Raw genomic sequence first — 22,881 nt, 5'->3', positions numbered from 1 at the left:
ATCAATAGCTGAATATTCAATTTTTAAATTTTGAGTTATCTTACACAACTCATTTTGTAATATCAATGGAAAAGAGCTACATTGAGATATTGCATTGGCTCAATGCCTCAATTTGAGTATTTCACAAGTAAATGTACAAATTTGATACACCTCAATGAATGATTGTTTCAGGTAAAGTCCTTGTTACATGTATCATTCCTTTGTTTAGCCCTAATTCAGTATCAAATCTGCTACACTTCCACAATTGGGGCAGAAAATGACCTTTGTACCATATATGAACATTGTAGTTCCCCAATTTGCCACATACATCATTACCTCTACCCCCCCTTTTTTCCTCCCTAATATAGAAAATGAGAAAAAGGAAATAAGGGCTCTCTAACTCAATTAAGCGTGAATGAGAAAATAAAAACAAGATGTAACATACAGTGGCTGAGAATTTGAATGTAAACTTCAGCTGCTTGGATCTTATAAGAACATGTATTGTTGCAAATTTTTTGTTCTCTTCTGGTTCTGAAGCTTCCTAAATGCAGACGACTCAATTTGTCTAATCCTTTCCCTACTGACACTCAGCAGCTCACCAATCTCTTGTAGTGTCTTCATTCTTCCATCTTCCAACCCAAATCTCCATCTTACCACCTGCTTTTCTCTTGGAGTCAATGTGTCCAAAACCTTCTCGAGATCTTGCCTCATGAACTGCTTAGTCAACAAATCCTCAGAAGTTTCTGCTTCAGGGTCTGCAATTACTTCCTGGAGGGCAATCCACAAGGAGTCAGGACTTGAAGCCATGAATGAAATAAAAGAGTTGAATTGCATGGGATAGAAGAAAGATGGAGAAAAGATGCATACCGAAGGTTTAAGATTCATATTGAAACCAATTTTCTGGTCTAAAGACCTAGGAGCCTTAGGAGTCATTAGCACTGCATTTAGCCTCTTCATTGAAAGCCCTGCAGCCTCTGCAACTGCCTCATTCTCAGGTTGTTTTCCATTTTCACTATACAGCTGTTTCCGAGCTTCTTTTACTCTATAGGTTGCCTCAACCATGTGAAACTGCATTTACAATCAAAACATGAAAAAACACTTACCTACGGCCTCATAAAACAATATATGCGAGACAAAAATGATAATTCAGACTTTCAGAGTCATGTTAACTTAAGCCCCCTTCATCCCTTGTACAATGAAACACTAGTCCCCCCCAACAAAGGTCTGATTGTTACATACGAAAAGAAGAAAAAAAAAAAAACTTATGGGTCTTAGATTCATTTCGATGCGTAATGTTTTTTATCTTCTATGATCTTTGTTAATACCAAGCATATAATTATATAATGGTCAAAGACATGTCTAGGAGACTGCAACCAGATTTTTCGATCAATAAGGGAAAGGGATGTAAAGAGCACTTACTGGAAGGCGGATTGTCCTTGACTGATCAGAAAGAGATTTTCGAACTGCCTGTTTTATCCACCAGTGAGCATACGTTGAGAACTTAAACCCTTTGGAGGCATCAAACTTTTCTGCACCTCTAACAAGGCCTCTACATCCTTCCTGCAAGTCAATAAATTTACTTTCATAGGTCACATGCAATAACAAGTTGAGAATAACAAGAAATAATCTTGCAAATTTTAGGTCGATGTAGGTGGACAAGAGGAACTCCGCCAGTGGGTTTCCCGCTGCCAGTCCCAAGCCTGGATAAAGGAGGAGGGTTACGGTAGGCCAGTGACAGCCAGTATAAAACTTCGTCACATCCCATGACATGAGCCAAACAGATATTTTCGTGGGGGCGTTCCCTACTCAGCGACGCGCTGCACTTCCTAGACCCGGGTGTAGTGATAAGTATGCAAGGGTTGCTAGGTCGTCGCCCAGAAGCGACGCGCCACATTGCCCGAGTGTGGTGTCAAATGAGCAAGGGCGTGCCATTGGGGCGTTCCCTACTGAGCGACGCGCTGCACTTCCCAGACCCGGGTGCAGTGATAAGTATGTAAGGGTTGCTAGGTCGTCGCCCAGAAGCGACGCGCCATATTGCCCAATTGTGGTGTCAAATAATCAAGGACTTGGAGTTGGGATCAGGAGGGAGCGTGGGAGAAAAGAATTTAGTTTGCGGATTGGTTCTTGGAATGTGGGGTCTCTTACGGGAAAATCAGCAGAATTGGTAGAAGTAATGAAAAGACGACGCGTGAACATCATGTGCCTCCAAGAGACAAGATGGACAGGAGAAGGAGCTCGAGGCTTGGTTTTGGGGTATAAGGTATGGTATGTTGGGCAAGAAACGAGCCACAGAACAAGGAATGGTGGAGCTAGGAACGGAGTTGGTGTGGTTCTCGATGAGAGGTTGGCAAAAGAGGTGATCGAGGTCTATCGGAAGAACGATAGGTTGATAAGGCTGAAGTTGCTATGTGGCAAGGAGATTGTGAATGTTATCAGTGCTTATGCTCCCCAAGTGGGTTTAGATGCAGAAGAGAAACGACAATTTTGGGAGGACCTAGACGAGGTGGTGCAGGGTGTCCACCACTCAGAGAAGTTATATATTGGAGGGGATCTAAATGGGCACGTTGGGGCGAGCCGAGATGGCTATGAGAGTGTCCATGGAGGCTTTGGGTATGGGCAGAGGGACGCCGGTGGTGAAGCTATTATGGATTTTGCCCAATCATATGATTTAATTTTGGCTAATACTTGGTTTAAGAAGAGGGATTCACACTTGATAACTTTTCGGAATGGAGCAAATGCAACTCAAATAGACTTCCTGCTCACAAGGAGCATAGATAGACAAAGTTGCATAAACTGTAAGGTTATCCCAGGGGAGAGTGTGGTCACCCAACACCGGCTATTGGTAATGACTATTCGTCTGAAAGAGAAGGCGAAGAAAAAAGTTAGACAAGAAGAACCAAGGATAAGATGGTGGACCCTAAGGGATGCAAAAGCTAAGGTTTTTACAGAAAAGGTAATTGAAGAAGCGGATTGGGATGGAGAGGTGGATCCGGACATGACCTGGTTACGAATGAAGAACTGTTTCCTAAGAGTGGCCAAAGAGGTCTTAGGGGAAGTAAGGGGAAGAACTTCGGTACAGAGAGATACTTCGTGGTGGAATGAAGAGGTGAAAGCAGTAATTAAGCAAAAAAGGGAATGCTATCAAGCCTTAGGAAAATGTAGGAGTGATGAAACCTTTGCAGCGTATAAGGAGGCTAAGAGTAAGGCAAAGGCAGCTGTTCGCCAAGCAAAAGAAAAGGCATATCAGGAGGTTTATGAAAAGCTTGATTCCAAGGAGGGAGAAAGGATCATTTATAAGATGGCAAAGAGAAGACAAGAGGCAAGGAAGGATATTGGCATGGTGAAGTGTGTCAAAGATAAGAACCAAATGGTCCTAGTGCAAGAGGAGGGCATCAAGGACAGGTGGAAGGGGTACTTCGATGAATTATTTAATGGAAGTAATGGAGTTGTGATAGGAGATACCTCTATGAGTGATGAAGAAATCAACATGGAGTATGTGCGAAGGATTAGGAGAGTAGAGGTGGAGATTGCACTGAGGAAGATGAAACCTAAGAAGGCGGTTGGCCCTGATGGGGTACCGATAGAGGTGTGGAGGTGTTTGGGTAAGATTGGTATTGATTGGTTAACAAACCTTTTCAACAAGATATGGACGGCTACAAGGATCCCACAAGATTGGAGGAAGAGCACCTTGGTCCCGGTTTATAAAAACAAAGGAGACGCTCAAGATTGTTCTAACTATCGAGGAATTAAGCTTATGAGCCATACTATGAAGTTGTGGGAAAGGGTGATTGAACAAAGGTTGAGGGCATGCACAAGCATTTCAGATAACCAATTTGGTTTTATGCCTGGGAGATCTACTATGGAGGCAATCCATTTGATAAGACAAATGATGGAGTTTTATAGGGTAAAGAAGAAAGATCTTCATATGGTCTTTATTGATTTAGAGAAGGCATATGACAAGGTGCCAAGAGAGATACTTTGGTGGGCAATGTTGAAGAAAGGTATCCCACGAAGGTATGTAGACCTAGTTAAGGATATGTATCGGGATGTGTCAACAAATGTGAGGACATGCGGAGGGTTGACAAAAGATTTCCCTATTACAATCGGATTGCATCAAGGGTCTGCATTAAGCCCTTTTCTTTTTGCAACGGTTCTAGATGAATTAACTAGACCAATTCAAGATGAGGTTCCATGGTGTATGCTGTTCGCAGATGATATCGTTTTGGTGGATGAGACTAAGGATGGGGTTAATGTCAAGTTGGAGCAATGGAGGCAAAGGTTGGAATCTAGAGGGTTTAAGCTAAGTCGGAGTAAGACTGAATATTTGGTATGTCGTTTTGGCACTCAGAGGGGGACAAGCAATGAAGTGGTGAGTTTGGATGGAAAGGATTTGACCATGAGTGAATGTTTTAAGTACCTAGGGTCGATCATCCAGAAGAATGGTGACATTGATCAAGACGTGACCCACAGGATTAAGTCAGGGTGGCTTAAATGGAGAGCGGCCACGGGAGTGTTATGCGACCGCAGCATTCCCTTAAAGTTGAAGGGAAAATTCTACAGGACTGCCATAAGACCAGTGTTGCTCTATGGTACAGAATGTTGGGCTTCTAAGAAAGAGCATATTAAAAAGATGGAGGTTACGGAAATGCGCATGTTAAGGTGGATGTGTGGAAACACTTTAAGAGATAGAATCAGAAATGAGGTTATTCGCAAGAAAGTAGGTGTGGCGGGCATTGTAGATAAATTAAGGGAAAATCGTCTGCGTTGGTTTGGACATGTAAGACGGAGACCCGAGGGTGCACCGGTGCGAAGAGTGGAAGAGTGGGACCATGGAGGGATTAAACGAGGAAGAGGGAGACCAAAGATGACTTGGTTGGAAGGAGTGAGGAAGGATATGAAGTGCATGGATTTACGTGAGGATGAAGTTTTGGATCGTAAGGGATGGAGGAGAAAGATTTATGTTGATGACTACACGGAATAATCAAATTTGGTTCATGTTAGCCGACCCCACTTTTGGGATTAAGGCTTTGATTGATTGATTGATTGATTGATTGATTGTAGGTGGACAAGAGGGCAGAAAGGCCATAAACCTGAACAAGATCTTGAAGATTCATTCCAGATCCTTGATAATTTTTGGCAATTGATATCACAAGCCTTACATTGCTTTTAATCATTTTATCTTTACAAAATCTACCATGGTTTAGACGCTTCCTCAAAGTCCTCTGATCAACACCTGCTGCAGCAGCCCACTGCATAAATGATGGCTCCTCCCCAAATTTTTCTATCAGTTCTTTATGCAGCCTTTCTAGTTTGAGCAAATCCTGAAATAGTTGATAACTGCTGATGTCAGTTTATATAGCCAAATACAAGAGCCGAGCAATGTCATGTGCTCTTAAAACTCATCGATGTTGACTTTGGATACAAACTCTCAACTCAAATTTATACATTAACTTAGGTCATTAACAGAGGACCAAAGAAATTCGAATTGTATACATCCTTGAGTTTTGTAGGAATATGATATTTTTACACAGATACATTTTGTTCACGCAAACTGGATTTTTATTATCTGCTATTTAACAATTAGAGTCCTTCACTCTTTATATAGGGCCAGCCGACAGCCGTCAACATCAATTGACAAGACAATTACCAAGGGGCCAAAACCACAGAGGATCCCAATATGTAACACTACCTCATTTCCTAAATGATAATTAGAGTTATATAGTAGCAACAGAAACCAAAAAAGTAGAAAAGAGTGCATATTGTCGAAAGTGGGGAATGTACAAAATGAGAGATGTGTTGTGAGGTTTCTGTAAGAAAAAGAGAGTTGTAAATCTTGTAAGTAGAGTTCAAGTAAAAAAGGTTTGCCAAAACAGGAAAAAAGCATAAGTTAGCAAAAGTGCAACAGCCAGAAAGGAATGGAGGTACTGAAAGACATAATCCATAATCTCACATGCGAAAATTTGAACATTTGAGGAGGGTTCATTTAATGATTTGGATCTCTTAAGAACTGCATATTATGGATGATTTTCTACTTCGGTTTTTGATTTGTACTATTATTTCTATGTTATCTGCCTTTACAAAAAAAAAGGACCAATATTCAAGGATATTATCAAAGGGCCCTCAGATTTCGTTCTAACATGAAAGCATGGAAGACATATGCTTCCTACACAGGACAGCATATTCTTAAGATAAGCATTACCACATCTTAAGCATTTTCCTGGTATGTTCTGTGATATAAAATTTTTTTAAGGATCACCTGCTGTATGAGATCAATGAAAGAATGCCTAAAAAAATTGAACAAAACTGATAATTTCCTTAACCTTCTCTGACTATAATCTTCCATTTCCTCATATGAATTCTCAAGAGAAGAAAGTTTACTAGCTCATACGCATGACATTTGGTCATATAGACCACATTCATATAACAAAAAGATTAGACATACCTGAATTCCTGCTGACAACTCCAGCTCTTCAGAAGACGTAAGAAGCTTAGAGGAGCCAGTGCCTCTTATGTAACGCAATGGATCAGAATAGTCCACTTCCTGCACGGATGTGCGCTTTCTGCGGCCATTCCCTACCTTGACAGAAACAAAATTAGATGCAGCCTTCTCTGCAGCCTTATCTCTCCTGGCCTTTCTCTCTCCTTGGCGTGTTGACCTAACAGCAATGCTCTCAACAAGTTCTGCTTCTAGGAGTTGAAGCTCCTCACTTGTTGGCTCAATGTCAGCAGGTTCAGAAACAGGGTACTCCATGAGGTCACCTTCTCTAAGAGAAGTGCCAGCACCCTCAAAGTTTCTGACATTACCTAATTGTTCACTTTCTAAAAGTTGAGCACCATTAAAATGAAGTGATTGACCTTCAGGCTTAGACTCTGGTTTCTTTGGTTGACTGTTAACAGCCATTTGTGCAGCATCCTTTGCAAGTTTGGCTGCTGCCCTTGCCAAGGTAACTGCTTCAGCAGCAGCGGCGGCAATAACAGCTTCTTCATTTTCAATCAGTACCTTAGCTGCCAATGCAGTATCATACTTTGCCTGATGATGGATACAGAAAATGGCGCACTAGTTAAAGATGCATATGCATAGGTTTCATTTCTTTACGAGGAAAAAAAACCTCCGGAAAATGAAGGGCTTTTTGATAGAGCACATTGCTTCACCTTCATTACAAAATCAATAAAAACAGCTGGACTAACCATCAGTAATAACATTCCATTTACTGTGATTCCTAAAGCCACATGTGGGGGGCAGAAATTTTTTTACAATACATTAAGTTATCGTTACCCATATCTTGAATTGTTGCACACTACACCTGGGCTGTTATTCTAATCCAAAGTCTCCATGCCGGATACTCAGGCACTCGGATGTGATCATAAGATGTATGACACTTGTCCCTCCGAAGGAGTCAGTGTCATATTGCCCCAAAATCAAAAGGTTTTCAGTCTACTTGTGGATCTAAAAACTCATCAATTGAATGAAATGATACAGTTTGCACATTAGTGAGCATGCCTAAACCTTATCAATATGCATACAACCCTCAACATTCATCATACCTTCCAATTCCCTTTTATTTATTACAAAAAAACATACAAAAACAATCCAAATAACACAATATAGCAAGCAAATGCAACCAAAGATAAGAATGGAAACATAATGACCTGATGTAGACCAGTATAGCCAAAAATTGCATATTCTTAAAACTGAATTTGAGTTAGGTATAACTAAAAAAAAAAAATAGAACATGATCAACACTATGTTTGCGAAACAATTACCAAAGGAAGGAAAGGGGAAGCGAGGATCTTACTCGCATTTTCCAAATATGAATCCCACATTCCCTTACCTCACTTGCCCTACAGGCTACACCAATGTATATTGAAATAGTCGAAAAAAAATTGATCCACCCATCCCCCCCAATCTCCCCTCCCTCGCTTTCCCTCGAAATCCCATCATTCAAACACACAATAATAATGTCAAGATTAATGAGTTCTGACCTCAGCTGGAGAGCCCAAAGTGCTCGAAAAATTGGCATGTGCATATGCAGAAAGTGAATTGGAATTAGATTCAACATAAGACAAGCGCAGCTTCTCTACATCAAATACAGCAGTTTCTGCTGCTGCTGTTGGTGCTGGTGGAGTAGACACCGCACATTGTGTGCGAAAACAGACCGAATCTCTATTTCTCACTGCCAAATTTCACATAACCACAATCAAAATCACAATCACAACGTTTTTATTCTATTCCCTCATCACATTCACCTCAGAACAATAAAAAAAGATAGAAAATCGAGCAAAATTGAAATTAAGATAATTCTAGTATTAAAATCCAATACATGCTTCAAATGGGTAATAAACAAATTAATCAAATTACACATTAATCAGCATAAAAGTATACAAGAAATAGTACAATCTAATCAAAAAGTTTAAAACTTTAGGCAATAAAATCGAAAAGGGTAATCAAAATTAAACCTTTAAGTTAAGATCATGATAATTAAAAAGGATGAAAAACATACAGAGGGAAGGTGCAGAAGAAGCAGAAGGAGGATGAAGAATGGAGGTAATAGAGAAAGTGTCAGGTTGACATTTGAATTGCGGCAATAAACATGTCATCTTCTTCTTCGTTGTTCTTCAAAATCTGTATTAATGGCGGTGGGTTTACATAGATAAAGTTGCAGAGAAGTTTGAGTGGGAAGAAGAAAGGAGCAATGGATAAGGAAATCGGAGAGAGAGTGCTACCAACGAGTAACCACAAATGACAAAGAAAACCCCACCTTTTTTTTTTTTTTTTTTTTTTGGGATTGGTTTAGGTAAATAAACTCCCGCCATTGGCCCACAAAGGTGTAGAAAATTAGGTAATTTTTGATTTGGAATTTGATTAAACAAAGAGTTCTTAGGTGATTTACAAATGCTGCAAGAGGTTGGCCAACAACAAGAGTTGAACAAGATTTTCTTAAATCACTTTTGGAGATCGAATTGATATTATAATATAGATATGATAAAACTAACTTGTTTGATTTGAAATATCAAATTCAAGCTCCACTCAAAATACATAATCTGAACTTGACCCGAGTGGATATTGTTTTAGCATAAATTATCATATGATTTAAATTGACTGAACGTCTGAACTTGACTTCAATTTTAACGGCTCAATTGTCACGTTCTATTATTTTTAACTGTTGGATATAGATACAAATGAAAAAAGGGATGAGATTTTAATTCAACAGAAGTTGACAATAATTTAATGAACTTACATAAAAAAACTCAAATTAATCTAGACTTTCAATTATTCAAAACTACTCGTATGATATTCTTAGATTTAGGGGATGTTTTCAAAATGCAATTTGATCAATTCTTTCTTTCTATTTACAATAATAGACTTATAATGGCTTAACAAGATAAAATGACAATCAAAAGTGATTATTGTTTGTAGAAAAGAAGTAGAGAGCCCTAAATTCACTTTTGTCCAAATTAGCATCTATAACTTCACTTTTACCGTAGATTAAAAGTAACACTTTTATAAAGAATAAATGTTCTATAAGAATTATACAAAAGAATTAGAGTATATTATTTACCCATCTATACTCCAAATCATTTACCATAACATTTACATCTTAACATGCCTTAATCCTCAAGCACTGCAACATTCTTGAATTTGATCCATAAAAACGAAACATAAATATTACATAGGGCTCCAGAAACATAATTGACAAAGCAACAGCAGAATAGAGAGTAACAATGTAATTGAATTGATCTGAGCAATTATGCCACTGATCTGCTATTAATTCCAGCGGTGTTGATCAACAAGCACCATACAGCCAGCCAAAGTCCAAAGCATGCACAGCAGCTTCCACTTAGCATATGACAAAGATGAACACACATGGCACAGACTGTTCGTATTACCAGCTACACAACTCGAGCTCCAAGCCCTGGTTGTAGGAATCTTAACCTGGGCGGTTCTGTCGACGATAGGAGCCTTTATTCAAGCTTTGTCACTCAAGTGTGGGTTGGTTTCTTTGTTAAAGGCCGACTCTTGACTGCCATCCAAGGTACAGTATATACCTATAGGAGGTTGGAAGTTGGAACCCAGGAATTAAGCCAAATATCCTTAAGAGAGACTCTAAAATTGTCATATTGATGCTTTCAAAGGACAGATAATTTCAGCCCACAACTATTATGCAGTTCAATACCATGAGCTGATCACAAGGGAAAGGTCCAAAAATGCCTATGTCTGCTGTGAGGCCACCAAAACTGCTCGTTGCCATGTTGGCTTGCAGCTAGCTGATCCTTGTCTGAAAATTTAATTTTGCAAGCTTACTTACCTAAGGCCATTAAGGGTATTTGTCTATCCAGAGAGTTATGTAGTTGATATTAAGGTTTTAAAAGTCATGCCTTACTGTAGTGGAATAAATTTTGCTTGGGTTGGCCTTCCTATGACCCAAAAGACAAAGAGCAGCCATCATAGGGTATGATTAAGAAAAAAAAAAACTGTTTTTGGAGGAATATGGCACACAATCTCTTGATTTTCCCTTACTAACATAATGGAACTGCCAGCACTCTTCTGCTTTTATTCAAAGAGAGAAATTGGATTGGATGCAGAGGCAACAAAGGAACCTTTCGGCCACAGTTTTCTCTTATAGACCTAAATATGCTGTTTGATGTCAAGTTTTGTCCAGCTCCAGACAATAAAAATATGTAGTTTGATGTCAAAATTTGCAACAATAAAAATGTCGACTATATATTTTTTTTCATGCATATATGAGCTTTTACATCAATCAGAAAAAACAAGGCAGGCTGGATATTACCTTTGGTATATATCGAAGGTGAGATTAATATTGTCCTCCCACGTCAGCCATATTTAGCTCCTCAATTCATCCCTCCTCAGTATGATGTCCTGAGTTCAAAAAAAAGATGGATTTCATAATTTCCATCTTCCAAGAATGATAAATAGATTCAAATGCCTTAAATTTAAAATAAAAACATAACACTCTGAGACAGGGCTCAAAGGAAGGGGTAATGCAATGGGAAAACAATATTGAGAAGATAGAGCAAGCACCTCGATCTGGCAAATGCAAATGCTATCCGTGCAAAAGCATGATCTTACATTTGAACCAAAGATTCATATTAGTGTTGCCCGGTTCTTGATCATAAGCTCATCGTTGACATATGCAAGTTCTGTTTGTTTTCACCAGTTAACCACTACAAATCCTTCTTTTGGGAAAAGTCAAGGCTGTAACCAGGATTCTTCTTCAGTTTATTTTCCTCCATCAATTTATGTGTACCCCAAGAATCATTCCACAACCCGGATCCAGCATATATATTAGCCAAAGCAACATAATTAGAAGAATTTTTGGTATCCAAATTGGAAAGGTGTTTTGCAGCTAACATTCCAAAAGAAATATCTCCATGGACATTAGAAGCACCAAGTATAGCTCCCCAATGCAATTCATTTGGCTGAATATTCATCTTTTGCATTATAACAATAGCTTCCTCTAATTGACCACCTCGTGCAAGCACATCTATCATGCATGAATAGTGTTTTTCAGTTGGAGCAATGTTATGATTGACAACCATATTATTAAAGCATTCCCAACCTTCCCTAATTAACCCTGCATGACTACAAGCAACTAGAAGAGACAAGAATGTAACATCATTCGGGTTGAGACCCTCATATTCCATCTTCCTATACAATGACATTGCCTCATGTCCATAGCCATGCTTGGCATATCCATCAATCAAAGATGACCATGAAATGACACTCTTTTCTTCCATTTGATCAAAAGCACGAATGGCTTCCTTAAGCTCCCCACATTTGGCATACATATCAATAAGGGCATTGCCCATAACCATATCATGAGTAGAAACATACTTAAGTGCAAGAGCATGAATTTGTCTACCAAAGTTCAACAAAGAAGAATTAGAACACATACTAAGCATGGTACAGAGGAGATAACCATCTAGCACCATGCCACTGTGGTATATTTCACCAAAGAGATTCAAAGCATCAATATGATGATCATTGTCCTGTGCAAAGCCAGCAATCATAGCAGTGTAAGACACTAGATCCTTTACCATCATACTACTAAATACAGTGTAGGCATACTTTGTGCTTCCACATTTTGCATACGCATCTATTAGCAGTCTACTCAGCAGTTCATGTAATCCGAAGCCATGTTGTGCAATAAGTCCATGTATTTGGAAGACTCTGGAAAGATTATTACCTTGAGCACATGCATTCAATAAGCTCCCAAAAGTAAAGCAATCAGGTATTTTACCTAGTAATTTCAAGGGCAGCAAACATATCAGATTTAATAGTTGCCAATCAAAAACTAATTGATACTCTAAACAAGATTAAACACCTCACCTTCTTTCATCATAGACCGGAACATTCGAAATGCATCATTTACATAGCCCTGAACTGCAAATCCACCGATCATTGCATTCCAACAGACCAAATCTCTCTCAGACATCATCTGAAAGACAATACTCGCATCCTCGATACGCCCACACTTTGAATGCAGGTCAACCAATGCACTCTGCACAAACAAATTCCCAGCAAACCGACTCTTCTGCAAACACCCTTGAATTTGCTTCCCACTCCTCAAACACATCAACTTGGTACATGCCCTCAATGCACTACCAAACGTAAACTGATTACCTTTCACACCTGAATAATGCATATTCTCAAATACCATAAGGGCATCCTTAAAGAACCCATTTTGGGAGTACCCAGATACTAAAGCAGTCCAAGATACAATATTTCTTTCAGGCATTTTATCAAACACCTTACGTGCATGCTTCATGTCACCAATTTTGCCATAGAATATGATCATTTTGTTATTCAAAGCCACATTTGAGTCAATCCCATTAAGGAAAAGATATTTATGTATCAAACGGCCTTCTATTCCTGCTTTTGCATCAATGCACATTTGAAGCAAATTCAAGTAAAATGAAGGGTCTGAAGGAACTGGGTTCCTGAAGATGGGTCTGAGAGCTTCATATAATTTACCCATGATTTGCAATTCTAATTCTAGTGTTTTTCCATTAAACTTCCAAGTCTGGAACTTGAATAGACAAAATTACGCATAAAGCTATGAAAGATTATGCATTGTTCGTGAAAATATGCAACTATTTTGAACTATTGGACTATTGGAGTATACACGGGTCCAGGGGAGGTAAGAAGAAGTCAATTGTAATTACGAAGTAAATTTTTGACAAAAATAGAGGGCAAGGGTTTTTTAATTTTAAAAATTAAACACGAATGTAATGTGTGCATGGTAATAGCCGTAAAATCAAAGGTATCTGTTGGTTTACGTTCTCGTTTGAGATATCTTTCAATTGAATGTATAAATTGAATGTATAAGGAAAAAAAAAAAAAATAGTCTTGATTGTATCATGCACATGGTACAACCGGTTGTACAACAGAAATTGTTTAACACTTCACCACCATTATCATTATCAACTTATGGGTTGTAGATCATTGGTATTGTTTTCTTGTTGATTTGATTTTATACACCCAAAATATGAATAATATGTATATGTGTCAAATTCAATTAAACGGCTTAATTTTTCTCATTCATATCTTTAATAACCTACCCACTAGCATTAGTAATAAGATAGAATATTAACAAAAATAGAATATCTAAAGATATTAATAAATATTCTCTAAATATTATTCTACTTTATTAATTCAGGTCGGGTCAATTTTTTCAAATCGAAAATCTTACAACTCTACAAGAATGCAAGGTCTAGAACAAGAGTGACATTCCAACGAGAGGCCAACGGTTGCCAGCTGAAAGGGAGAGAGATAGGAAAACTGTGGAGAAGTGACAGAAAATGTGAAACACTCAGCAATCACCCTTCTCTTCTTCATACTCCATTCCAAAATTGAAATGATGCAGATTCTTTCACTTTCAATTTCACCATTACCAACTTCTTCATGTCATCTTATGTTTAACCCCACTTCTCTTTCATCATCTTCATCCACCTTCAACTGCTGTCTTTCCCCTGCTTCTGCTTCTTCTTCTGCACCTGAGTCTCAATCCAAGCTTCAATCTCAACCTTCTCCAATTTCCAACCCCAAAAACAACAATAACAAGAAGATGAATGATGAGGGTAATAATTATACCAAAAAGGGTATTTCAAAAATTCAAGTTTCAAGGCAAAAATATATCCCAGTTTCAAAATCCCAACTTCATGATGCTCTCCTCTCTTTCCTCCGTGATAATCAAGTTGGCGGCGACGATAATGATGATGATTCTGTTGTTTCCCATTTCGTCCTCCTCTCTTCGTAAGCTTCTTTATTAGATTATATGGACTATGGAGTAGTTTGATTGCCTTTTGATGTTTATAAATTTTGATGATTTTACTAGCTATAATTTTTGCTTGCTTTTTAGTGGAAAATTGTATGTTTTCTATGATTGTGAGAAATATTAATGGAATGATTTTACACATTGAATTATGAGAAGCATAACTTATCTGAATAAGGTGAACATAATGAGCCTAAGCCGCAAATCTCCTATATTAAGTTTCTACAAAAAAAAAGTTTTAATAGGTAACAATTAGTTTCAATCAGTAATTGGCTAATTGCATATAGGAAAGAACAGTTGTGAACTACTAAACACAAGTTTCAATCAATAAACATCAATTTTAATCAATAAAAATAATTTTAGTTTGACAGGAAGGCCTAAGTAAGTGTATTCACCAACAAAGGTACTTACTTTTGATAGTGAATATTTGCTGACCTGATTGATTTTCCCACGATTCTGAAAATCATATGTGAAATTAGAGGAGATTGCGGTCGTTATTCCCATAATTTGTCTAGTTTTCAACTTTTCACCATGACTTACAGATGTTGATACTTGATATTGCTATCTTGTTTATAGGTGCTTGGACTCAATTCTTCATGCTGAGCATAAAAGCATTTTGGAGGAAATGCGAGCTGATTACCTCTCCACTCGGTCTGTGAGACATGAGGAGGATTTTGATACATTTGGACTTGAAAGGGAAAGAGAACCTGATTCTGATGAGGGCATTGAGTTCGTTAATGGTGGAGGAAATGGCAGCGTGAAGATTAGTGGAGATGACAACGCAGATTTAGAGGAGAACCAATTGTCTTTCTTAAAAGGGCTGGACTTGATGCAGATTTTTGGTGATATCCCAAAGAATGAAGACAAGAATTCCAGGTATTATAGCTAACATATCCATTATTTATGATGATTTAGCTAACATATCCAGTATATAGTTTGCATTTATTTCTACTTGAGCTAGCTACATTAAGTTACTAATAAGGGATTATGTCCCTTTAATTCAAGTCACAAGGAAACTGATAGACTCACTCGGATATGTGGCTCTGATTGTCATTATCGAAATCCTTGTGTTAAATATTCATGTCATTTCAATGGAGTATCAATTATGGTTATTATCTGTTCCTGCAGTTGTATGTTTGTTACTTGTAACGAAATAAACGCCATCCTTCAGGCAACATGAACTTACTGTGCAGTACTTCTGAAGTGGCTACAGCGACCCGTTTCCAGCGCTCTTTCATGAAGCTTCTTCAAGATGCACAATTTGAAGAGCTATCAGTGAGGGATCTGATGCTTACATCAGCATTGAACAGTGATTATCTTCTCACTTTGCCAATATATGTTGATTGGAAAAGAGCTTCTGAGTCCAAAGCAATTATATTCAGGTGATATTTCAGTATTAATGTTTGCATGCATACTCAAATAAAGCTCTTTAACTGTCAAAGCATATTACTTTTCTACATCATTTCCAGTTATCACATATAGGCAGCCTTATGGGCTCTCTCTCATACTCTGATGGAGATTGATTGGCTTACCACCCTTTTTTCTTTTTTTCTGAAACATGACCTACCACTTTACTACAAATAAGACATTTGATTTAGTTCTTTGTAATCAAAAGTTGAGATGTTGCCAATAATGACTCATTCAGCTCTCTTGTAAATTTATGAAGTATTTATTTTTAGGCAATGTACTTTAGTAAAGATGATTCATCTGAAGTGTGATGATTCGTCAACATCTAAGTGTTGGTTGGCACTTAGCAATACTTCCCAATTTCCATTCCAATCCAATAGCTGCCAGTCCTGCCACTTCTTTTATCAGATCAAAGAAAGAACAAATTGTTTCTAGCTGTCTTGTTAATGCTAAGCCTATATTCTTGCAACACTAATATACAGGGCACTATTGCTTTAGTTGTCCTTACAGTCCCCTTCTTTAGTCTTTTTATCCCATTTGTATAACTCCTATGGCTGCTCATTTGTTTGTATTACATTATTATTCCAGCTCTAGTCTATAGCCCAACAGCAATGTCGAATTCTCACAGCTTATGTCTTCTAGTTACGTCTTCCTTTTTCACTTAGCTTGTAGCATCAAACTCTTTTGTTGACACCTATTGCATCATATCTGAAGACCTTTGATTAGAAGGCTGCTGCATTGGCTAAGTGGCAAGTGGTAGATTCCAGGATTAATAGAGTTCTAGCTACAAAAATCATGATTCATCTCAATCCTATTGAATGTTAATTCTCAATCTTAATGACAACATTGGGCTACAATTTCTGGAACCATACTTGAGTTTGGTGGATGTATCTTATTGTTAATTTGTTACCAACCTTATAGGTCTCTCCTATAAGCTCTAACCAAAACGGGAAAAGAATAAAATTTGAATTTTTATTTTTTTTGCATGCTTTTCTTTGAATTAGAACTTTATTCATAAATAACAATTATGCATATCCAGGCGGGGCTATGGTACTGAAAAGCAGAAAGGTTTGCTCATAGTCGAAAAGCTTGATTATCTACAATCAAAGGTTTTGCAAGGAATTTTTGGCCTTGTATCAAAACCACTGCTGACTGTTGGACTTTGGATTAAAAAGGTACTTCGATTTTCATTTGTACTAATTTATAGTTCTTTAAGACTCTTATAGTCATCTCCCTCCCTTAATATGCATATTATTTCAACTATATGTGCATATTTTGATTTTCGTGCTAACAATATTATTCATTTGTTCGGTTCTCTGGAAGAACTAAAGTATGCACATCATATTTGAGAATTAAAAAATGCTTCCAATCTCATTTATCCTTATAAGTGAAGAGAGGACTAATGAAAATTAACCAAGCTAATTAAGCAAACCGAATAACAATGAATTTTATATTAATCAAGGCAGCCTGTGGTGATCTTGTGTAAAATAAAAAAAATGACGGTAGGAGTCATGACTAAATTGATAATTAAAGGTGAAATTACCACTCAGTTGGCCTCCCAGCATCTCATGGGGTCCGTGGGAAGCACCTAGGTCAATGTCCTTTCTAGTCTAGAAAAGTCAAAAATTCTCCAAAAGTGAAGGTTGTAATAGATGAAATTTGACCATTTTTGGAGAATTCGGGACCTGATTTTGAAAAATCAAGTGATGTTAGGGGATGCACCTTGAACTCATAAAAGATTGTTTGGAACCATATATGACCACTAGTAGGTCTAGTAATGGCCTTTGATGGCCTCAAGTCAATAACCGAAGTGCCTTGAACTAACTAGATTGATAGTTAAAAGGCCAATAGGATGGTTCTAATCACCCAAAAGGCCTCCCGAGATCCCGTGGGATTCATGGGAAACACCTTATCCTCTTTCCTTTCCGGGTCCGGAAAAATCAAAATATCTTCAAATTTGAAGGCTATAATCCATGCTTTCGGACCAATCTTGAGAAAATTTTCCAAAACAAAAGTGGAAGTGGAGGGTATCTTGAGGGGTGATAATAATTAATTTGGAAGCATAACAAGTCTGCTAATAGGTCTATCAAGTCCCAAGAATGAGTTTGGTTCAATTATATGGCTATTTTTTAAATCTATTGTGGTGCTAGTCAGGAGGTTCCAATCACCAACTAGGCATCAAAAGTCCTATTAAGGTGTTGAAGTCCTTCATTGAGTAATACCACCCACCTTTGTTAATGCATGTGTTGTTTATATGTTGGTGTGAGTGTGTTACACCATTATTACCATTGTTGATTTTGATTGTTACCAATAGTTTGCAGTATAGGAATTTCTCAATTTCATTGTGTTGTATGACAATATGACTGCAAAAGGCAGTAGCTTGTCTCTAATACAATGTGTTTACTGAAATTTTAAACAGAAGTTATGTGTGGCTTTGTTGTGTTATCTTTCATTGTTTTTCCTTCTAGACGGTCTATTAATGGAATTTCCTTCTGCAGACCATTCAACTAGCCAGTGAGAATGAAGATATTCAGCTTTGGATCAAGAGAGTCCAGCTCAAGTTCGAAGAGACTTCCCTATTCCAGCAGCCATATATTTCTAATACAACAACCTCAGACGACTTCCCAAAATATGACCAGGATTTAGACAGGGACTTGCCTATCTGGTTGGCTGCACAAGAGGCTGTGAGTCGTTATGAAGGCTTCTTATCATCAATAGGACCTCGTAGTAGGTTACTGAGGAAGTTTCTAACATGGGTTGGAGTTCTACCACCAACACCAGAAGTTCCATTTGAGTTTGATTCTGAAAACGTTGCTGCTACTGAGCCTCACTTAAGGTATGTCTAAGTTAAAGTCTCCCTCTTCACAGTCGTAAGTGTCCGTGAGAATGTGTGATATAGGAAGCACTTGTTCATTATATTCATGTTCTTATGATTTTTTCGGGGGTTACAATGACAATAACTGAAGGGTTTTTCACAGGCCAGTGCTACTATCTAGAATCACTCTCAATGATATATGGAAACCTGCTACAAGAAAATTTTGCGGGAACAACGTATGGAAAATGTTGAGAGTTGGCTTTTCTATTATTTTCTCTCGATCAATCATACAGGTATATTACTAATCTTTGAAATTACTACTAGTGTCTGAAAGACTGACATTCTTGCTTCTCTACCACCAAATTAGTGCTGTTCTTGTTATGCAATATTTAAACTGAATTTCTGAATTGTAGATAGGAGCTATAGGTCAATCACCTATTAATACTATTCTGGTGTCTGTTATCCTAGGAACCTGCATTTCAGGAATTGATTTTGCTATACACTGAGGAGACTGGAGATACGAAGATTTCTTCATTGCAATTAAAGATTTATGAGAAAATTCCAGTACCAGATTTACCGGTAACATTTATAAGCTAGTGATGAACTGTTTTTTTCATCATGCAATGTACAAATTACATCCATTTTTAATTTTGATTTATGTTGTTCTGTCTTAATATGTCTGCCCTTATATTTTACCTCCTTCTGTAGTAATACAATATTCAATTGATACATACTGGTCATTGAACTCTTCTTAATATGTGTTTTATCAATTAGGACTGTCAAAGTGAAATGGATGGAGTATTTATTAGCATTCTGTTTCTTTGTTCAATCTGTCTTAGCATTTTTATGATAATCTTGCGCAGGTTATTTTTCCTCACAAAAAGCTATCATTTCGCATACTGGACACGGTAAGGACCATGCAATTTATTTTTAACTTGTAATAAGGTTTTATACACATGTAGTTTCAAGCTTCTTTGCATCAATTATTTTAAAATTGGACTGGCATGAAGTTGTGAGTTGTGCAGTTGTGCCTGTAGGATCTGGCTCCATTGATAGCCTCTGATGTCAAATTACTTGCCCTTTTCTACATTTGACCCAAAAAATAAAAAAAAAAAAATAAAAAAAATAAAATAAAAATTATGTAAAACAGTTCAAGTATCATTTTCTCTTTTCATAAATGGATTCAACAATGAAAGTTCAGATTAGTTGGGCCTTATATTAGAGCAGTTTATGAATTGAAATTTTTCCTTTTACTTCTGTTACTCACTACTTTGACTCTCTTTTATAAGATGATGGTTATTTTAAAAGTTCTGTTACGTTGTAATATACTTAAGTTTTTTCTATAGATATATTTCTTTGTGAAGTTGTTAAGATATTTTTGGTCCTAACTTAAGCTACTGTTTGGTGTAAGGATACCCATGGGCCTTTCCTTTCATTGATTGTGTTATGTTAATGTACTCATCTTAAAATTCGTTCTACATAACCCTCCAATTGATAAGTTAAATCTTGGTTGCCCAATTCATATATTATAAATATTTGCTAGGATCAATTGGTCAGTACTCAGTACTTTACCATTCAATTATATGGATGAAATTTTAGGCAAGTATTCTCAATTCTTCCTGATGAAGTTGGCACTCCATAGTTAGCATGTGCCATGAGGTTTCTGTATCACTGTCCTTTACGAGTAACTTCTTACTGATGAAGTTGGTCACTGCTTATCAGCTGGCAACAGTTATTTCCATATTGATCTAGTTCTATCAGTATCTAGGTTCTATCTGTATCCCAAAATCATATATGTGTATACAATGTGGATTTGATATAGGGATAGCATCCTTCGCACTGTATAAAGCTAGGTTTGCCTTACCAGTTGTGGAATTAGAGCCTGAAACAAGGTCCACTTGTTCCATATTCACAATGGTGAAATCTATCTGATTTTCCAAATTATATAGCTTTTTTGGGGTAGAGAACTGCATATACGGAGTATTTGTTTCCTATGAGTAATAAAAGTTTTTTTATAGAAGACCTTTTGGCTGCCTTGCATGGTAACCTATCTGATATCTTGAACTTCATTTGAAGGTACGCTTGGATGTTGCCACAATTGTAGGACTTCTGGCTTACTTCATCAATTACAGATTTGAGGATGCCTTGTCTTCTCCGTATGTTTTTCAAGCTTTTGGTTTTTTTTTTTTTTTTCTGAAAATTTCCTACATGAACAATAACTTTCATATCTACTAATATGCAAAGCTTTTCTGCAAGATTTATATATTTTAATATAGTAGTTATCATTCCTCAAGCTCAAATAACCACCTGTTTCCTCAGTTCTTGAAGTCAAGCTTTGCAATAGAGAAGACATGTGAATGAGTGAGTTCCTGGTCAGTTGGTTAAGCCTGTTGTCCAGTTACCCATGAGGGCGTGATAATGCTTGCCTTTCCTGGTGATGCTGAGATTGAGTCCTAATGGAATGGCTCTAGATATGCTATATTCCTTCTAATTGCAGTATCCTTCAAGAGCCCCTATTATTTAATGACTGGTGGATCTATGTACTGTCGTGTGTTATTGCCTGAAACTTGCTGCTTGGAACACCATATAGTCTGCAACTAACATGTAGTCGGCCTGATGCAAGGCCACTTATCCATGCAAGTATTTTCCATGTCAAAACATATAGCTCAGGCTGAGCCCCGTTTGTGGAAACCATCTCATCTAGAAATCACTTTCCCTTCTCTGTATATCAATTCAAACTCATTAACTATTTTGACCACTTTTGACCCTTTTCTGCTTCTGTTACATACCATCAGTAAGTTCTTGAGCCCTGTGTAACTTCATTCTCAGGTCAGATTTACTGCTAGATGTCATTGCTGTGAGCGCCCTCATCATTTTTGTTACACGTGTAGCACTTGGATACAAACAGACACGGGATAGATATGAGGTAAGATTGCTGAGTTATTCTTTGTTGATATCAGATAGAAGGAAAGACGTTGCCTAATCAAGCTCCCTTCTTTCTAATCGTGGTTATTAATTCTTTTTTATACAGCTTCTCGTCAACAGGGCATTGTATGAAAAAACTTTGGCTAGTGGGTTTGGCTCTGTTTATTTTCTCCTAGATGCTTCAGAACAACAGCAAGTGAGCAGATAGAATATTTTTCATGATATATTTCCATTAATATTCTTTTTAGTCTTTTAGAACACTTATCTTTTTCTTATTTATACCTATGATCAGTACAAGGAATGCGTTTTGGCCTACGGGATTCTACTCAAAGCAGAAAAAATTCAGGTCCACCCTTTCATTAGTTCTACTTGTACATCTTATTGTCCCTGCTTTGTTCACGTAATTGAATTATGTTTCTATTAATGAGAATATATATCGCTTGGCTGTCACTAGCAAATTATAACCAAAATGTTTTAGTACATAATGATCTTTCACATCTGTTAGCATTGCTCAGACTCATAAATAATACGCCTGTTCTAACTTAACTAGTTCTTAGGACTTACGACTTTGAACTGCAGTTTCCTACTCGCACATCCCTCGGAGAAGAGTGTGAGAAATTTTTGTACAGCAAGTTCAAAGAGAAGGTATGAACGGAATATATGATTTGGGTTCCCTGTTCTTTAACATTTTACTATTACAAACTAATGATACATTATGAGCAAACTGTTGCAGGTAAAGATGCCAATTGACAAAGCTGTAGATATGTTGATAAATTTTGGTCTCATAGTTGAAAAGAAAATCGATGGCCAAAATGTGTTGCAAGTTATTCCGTGCTCCATGGCATATGATGCCCTAATAAAACGTTGGGATTGCCTGTTGCTATAGATTTTGGTTGTATCAGGCCTGATTTTGTAGAATTTCTTGCACAGGTTGTAATCTTGTATACTTGGTTGCTTACTCCACAAACATCATTATTGTATATTTTATTACCAGGCTTAGATTAGGCTTCATAATATATCTAAATATATTAGCGTATTTACTATTTAGTACTCCTTCCATTCCAAAATAGATATAATACTAATAGTGCTTTATACATAAAGATTAAACCATCAAATAGGTACTTGTTAGAATTATTCATCAATAATCCAAATCGGCAGATGTGTCCGTCAAAAATTGAACTGATATTAACCCTCATTGAATAGGATCACAGCTGCTCAATGTAAATGAACTTTTGGACTGGGTGGCTAGGCAAGCAACACAATCAGCATTTACAACTAAAATCCTAGCCATACTGTACAGCTTAGCTCAAGTTCTGATTGACCTAGTTTAGCTCAAGCTCTGATTGACCAAGTTAAAAATAGCCAAGAAAGTTGCAAAACCCTTTCTGGTTGGGCTAGTTGATACAGAGATGAAGTAAAACTCCTTGTACAGTATAAAATTTGAAATTTTACAGATAAAAA

The 22,881-nt window shown here is 37.3% G+C and overlaps 3 protein-coding genes across 4 annotated transcripts; 1 reads left to right on the top strand and 2 right to left on the bottom strand.

Annotated features, from left to right (window-relative positions):
• Positions 1-244: 244 nt before the first annotated feature.
• Positions 245-8,742, bottom strand: LOC145586632 (RNA polymerase sigma factor sigB-like). The gene is made up of 7 exons (XM_081643516.1): positions 8,481-8,742; positions 7,963-8,153; positions 6,422-7,009; positions 5,070-5,300; positions 1,399-1,539; positions 847-1,047; positions 245-747 (listed from the first exon to the last, which is right to left on the bottom strand). The coding sequence occupies exons 1-7, from the start codon at positions 8,575-8,577 to the stop codon at positions 466-468; spliced, it is 1,731 nt and encodes a 576-aa protein (XP_081499642.1). The 5' UTR covers positions 8,578-8,742; the 3' UTR covers positions 245-465.
• Positions 8,743-9,542: 800 nt separating this feature from the next.
• On the bottom strand, positions 9,543-12,977 carry LOC145585506 (pentatricopeptide repeat-containing protein At3g20730-like). Of its 2 annotated transcripts, XR_014100674.1 has the most exons (4): positions 12,329-12,977; positions 11,021-12,239; positions 10,770-10,858; positions 9,543-10,026 (listed from the first exon to the last, which is right to left on the bottom strand). XR_014100674.1 is itself a non-coding variant. In XM_081642209.1 (2 exons), the coding sequence occupies exons 1-2, from the start codon at positions 12,975-12,977 to the stop codon at positions 11,164-11,166; spliced, it is 1,725 nt and encodes a 574-aa protein (XP_081498335.1). In that variant the 3' UTR covers positions 10,934-11,163. The 2 variants fall into 2 exon arrangements, 1 of the variants encoding a protein (XP_081498335.1); XM_081642209.1 differs by lacking the exons at positions 9,543-10,026; positions 10,770-10,858 and having other exon boundaries at positions 10,934-12,239.
• Positions 12,978-13,718: 741 nt separating this feature from the next.
• LOC145586631 (uncharacterized) lies at positions 13,719-22,451 on the top strand. Its single transcript, XM_081643514.1, has 14 exons — positions 13,719-14,254; positions 14,850-15,149; positions 15,467-15,655; positions 16,720-16,855; positions 18,179-18,516; positions 18,659-18,788; positions 18,964-19,074; positions 19,359-19,403; positions 20,572-20,651; positions 21,325-21,421; positions 21,527-21,616; positions 21,713-21,766; positions 22,000-22,065; positions 22,154-22,451. Exons 1-14 carry the CDS (start codon positions 13,857-13,859, stop codon positions 22,304-22,306), a joined length of 2,187 nt encoding a protein of 728 aa, XP_081499640.1. The 5' UTR covers positions 13,719-13,856; the 3' UTR covers positions 22,307-22,451.
• Positions 22,452-22,881: the final 430 nt, after the last annotated feature.

The sequence above is a fragment of the Chenopodium album genome, chromosome 16, assembly GCF_948465745.1.
Source record: "Chenopodium album chromosome 16, dcCheAlbu1.1, whole genome shotgun sequence".
NCBI classification, from domain to species: Eukaryota; Viridiplantae; Streptophyta; class Magnoliopsida; order Caryophyllales; family Amaranthaceae; genus Chenopodium; species Chenopodium album.
Note: the sequence above shows the minus strand (reverse complement) of the source record. Positions and strands in the feature narration are given on the sequence as shown.

What these genes read in the sequence shown, in the direction of transcription:
- LOC145585506 (XM_081642209.1), bottom strand. Translation starts at nt 12,977, where the DNA reads ATGGGTAAATTATATGAAGCTCTCAGACCCATCTTCAGGAACCCAGTT. An exon ending in CCGGTCTATGATGAAAGAAG is followed by an intron (nt 12,240 to 12,328) that starts GTGAGGTGTTTA and finishes TGAAATTACTAG; the next exon opens with GTAAAATACCTGATTGCTTT.
- LOC145586632 (XM_081643516.1), bottom strand. Translation starts at nt 8,577, where the DNA reads ATGACATGTTTATTGCCGCAATTCAAATGTCAACCTGACACTTTCTCT. An exon ending in CTTTGGGCTCTCCAGCTGAG is followed by an intron (nt 7,010 to 7,962) that starts GTCAGAACTCAT and finishes ATCCATCATCAG; the next exon opens with GCAAAGTATGATACTGCATT. An exon ending in AGTTGTCAGCAGGAATTCAG is followed by an intron (nt 5,301 to 6,421) that starts GTATGTCTAATC and finishes CAACTATTTCAG; the next exon opens with GATTTGCTCAAACTAGAAAG.
- LOC145586631 (XM_081643514.1), top strand. Translation starts at nt 13,857, where the DNA reads ATGATGCAGATTCTTTCACTTTCAATTTCACCATTACCAACTTCTTCA. An exon ending in TTGGACTTTGGATTAAAAAG is followed by an intron (nt 16,856 to 18,178) that starts GTACTTCGATTT and finishes TTCCTTCTGCAG; the next exon opens with ACCATTCAACTAGCCAGTGA. An exon ending in TTCCAGTACCAGATTTACCG is followed by an intron (nt 19,075 to 19,358) that starts GTAACATTTATA and finishes AATCTTGCGCAG; the next exon opens with GTTATTTTTCCTCACAAAAA.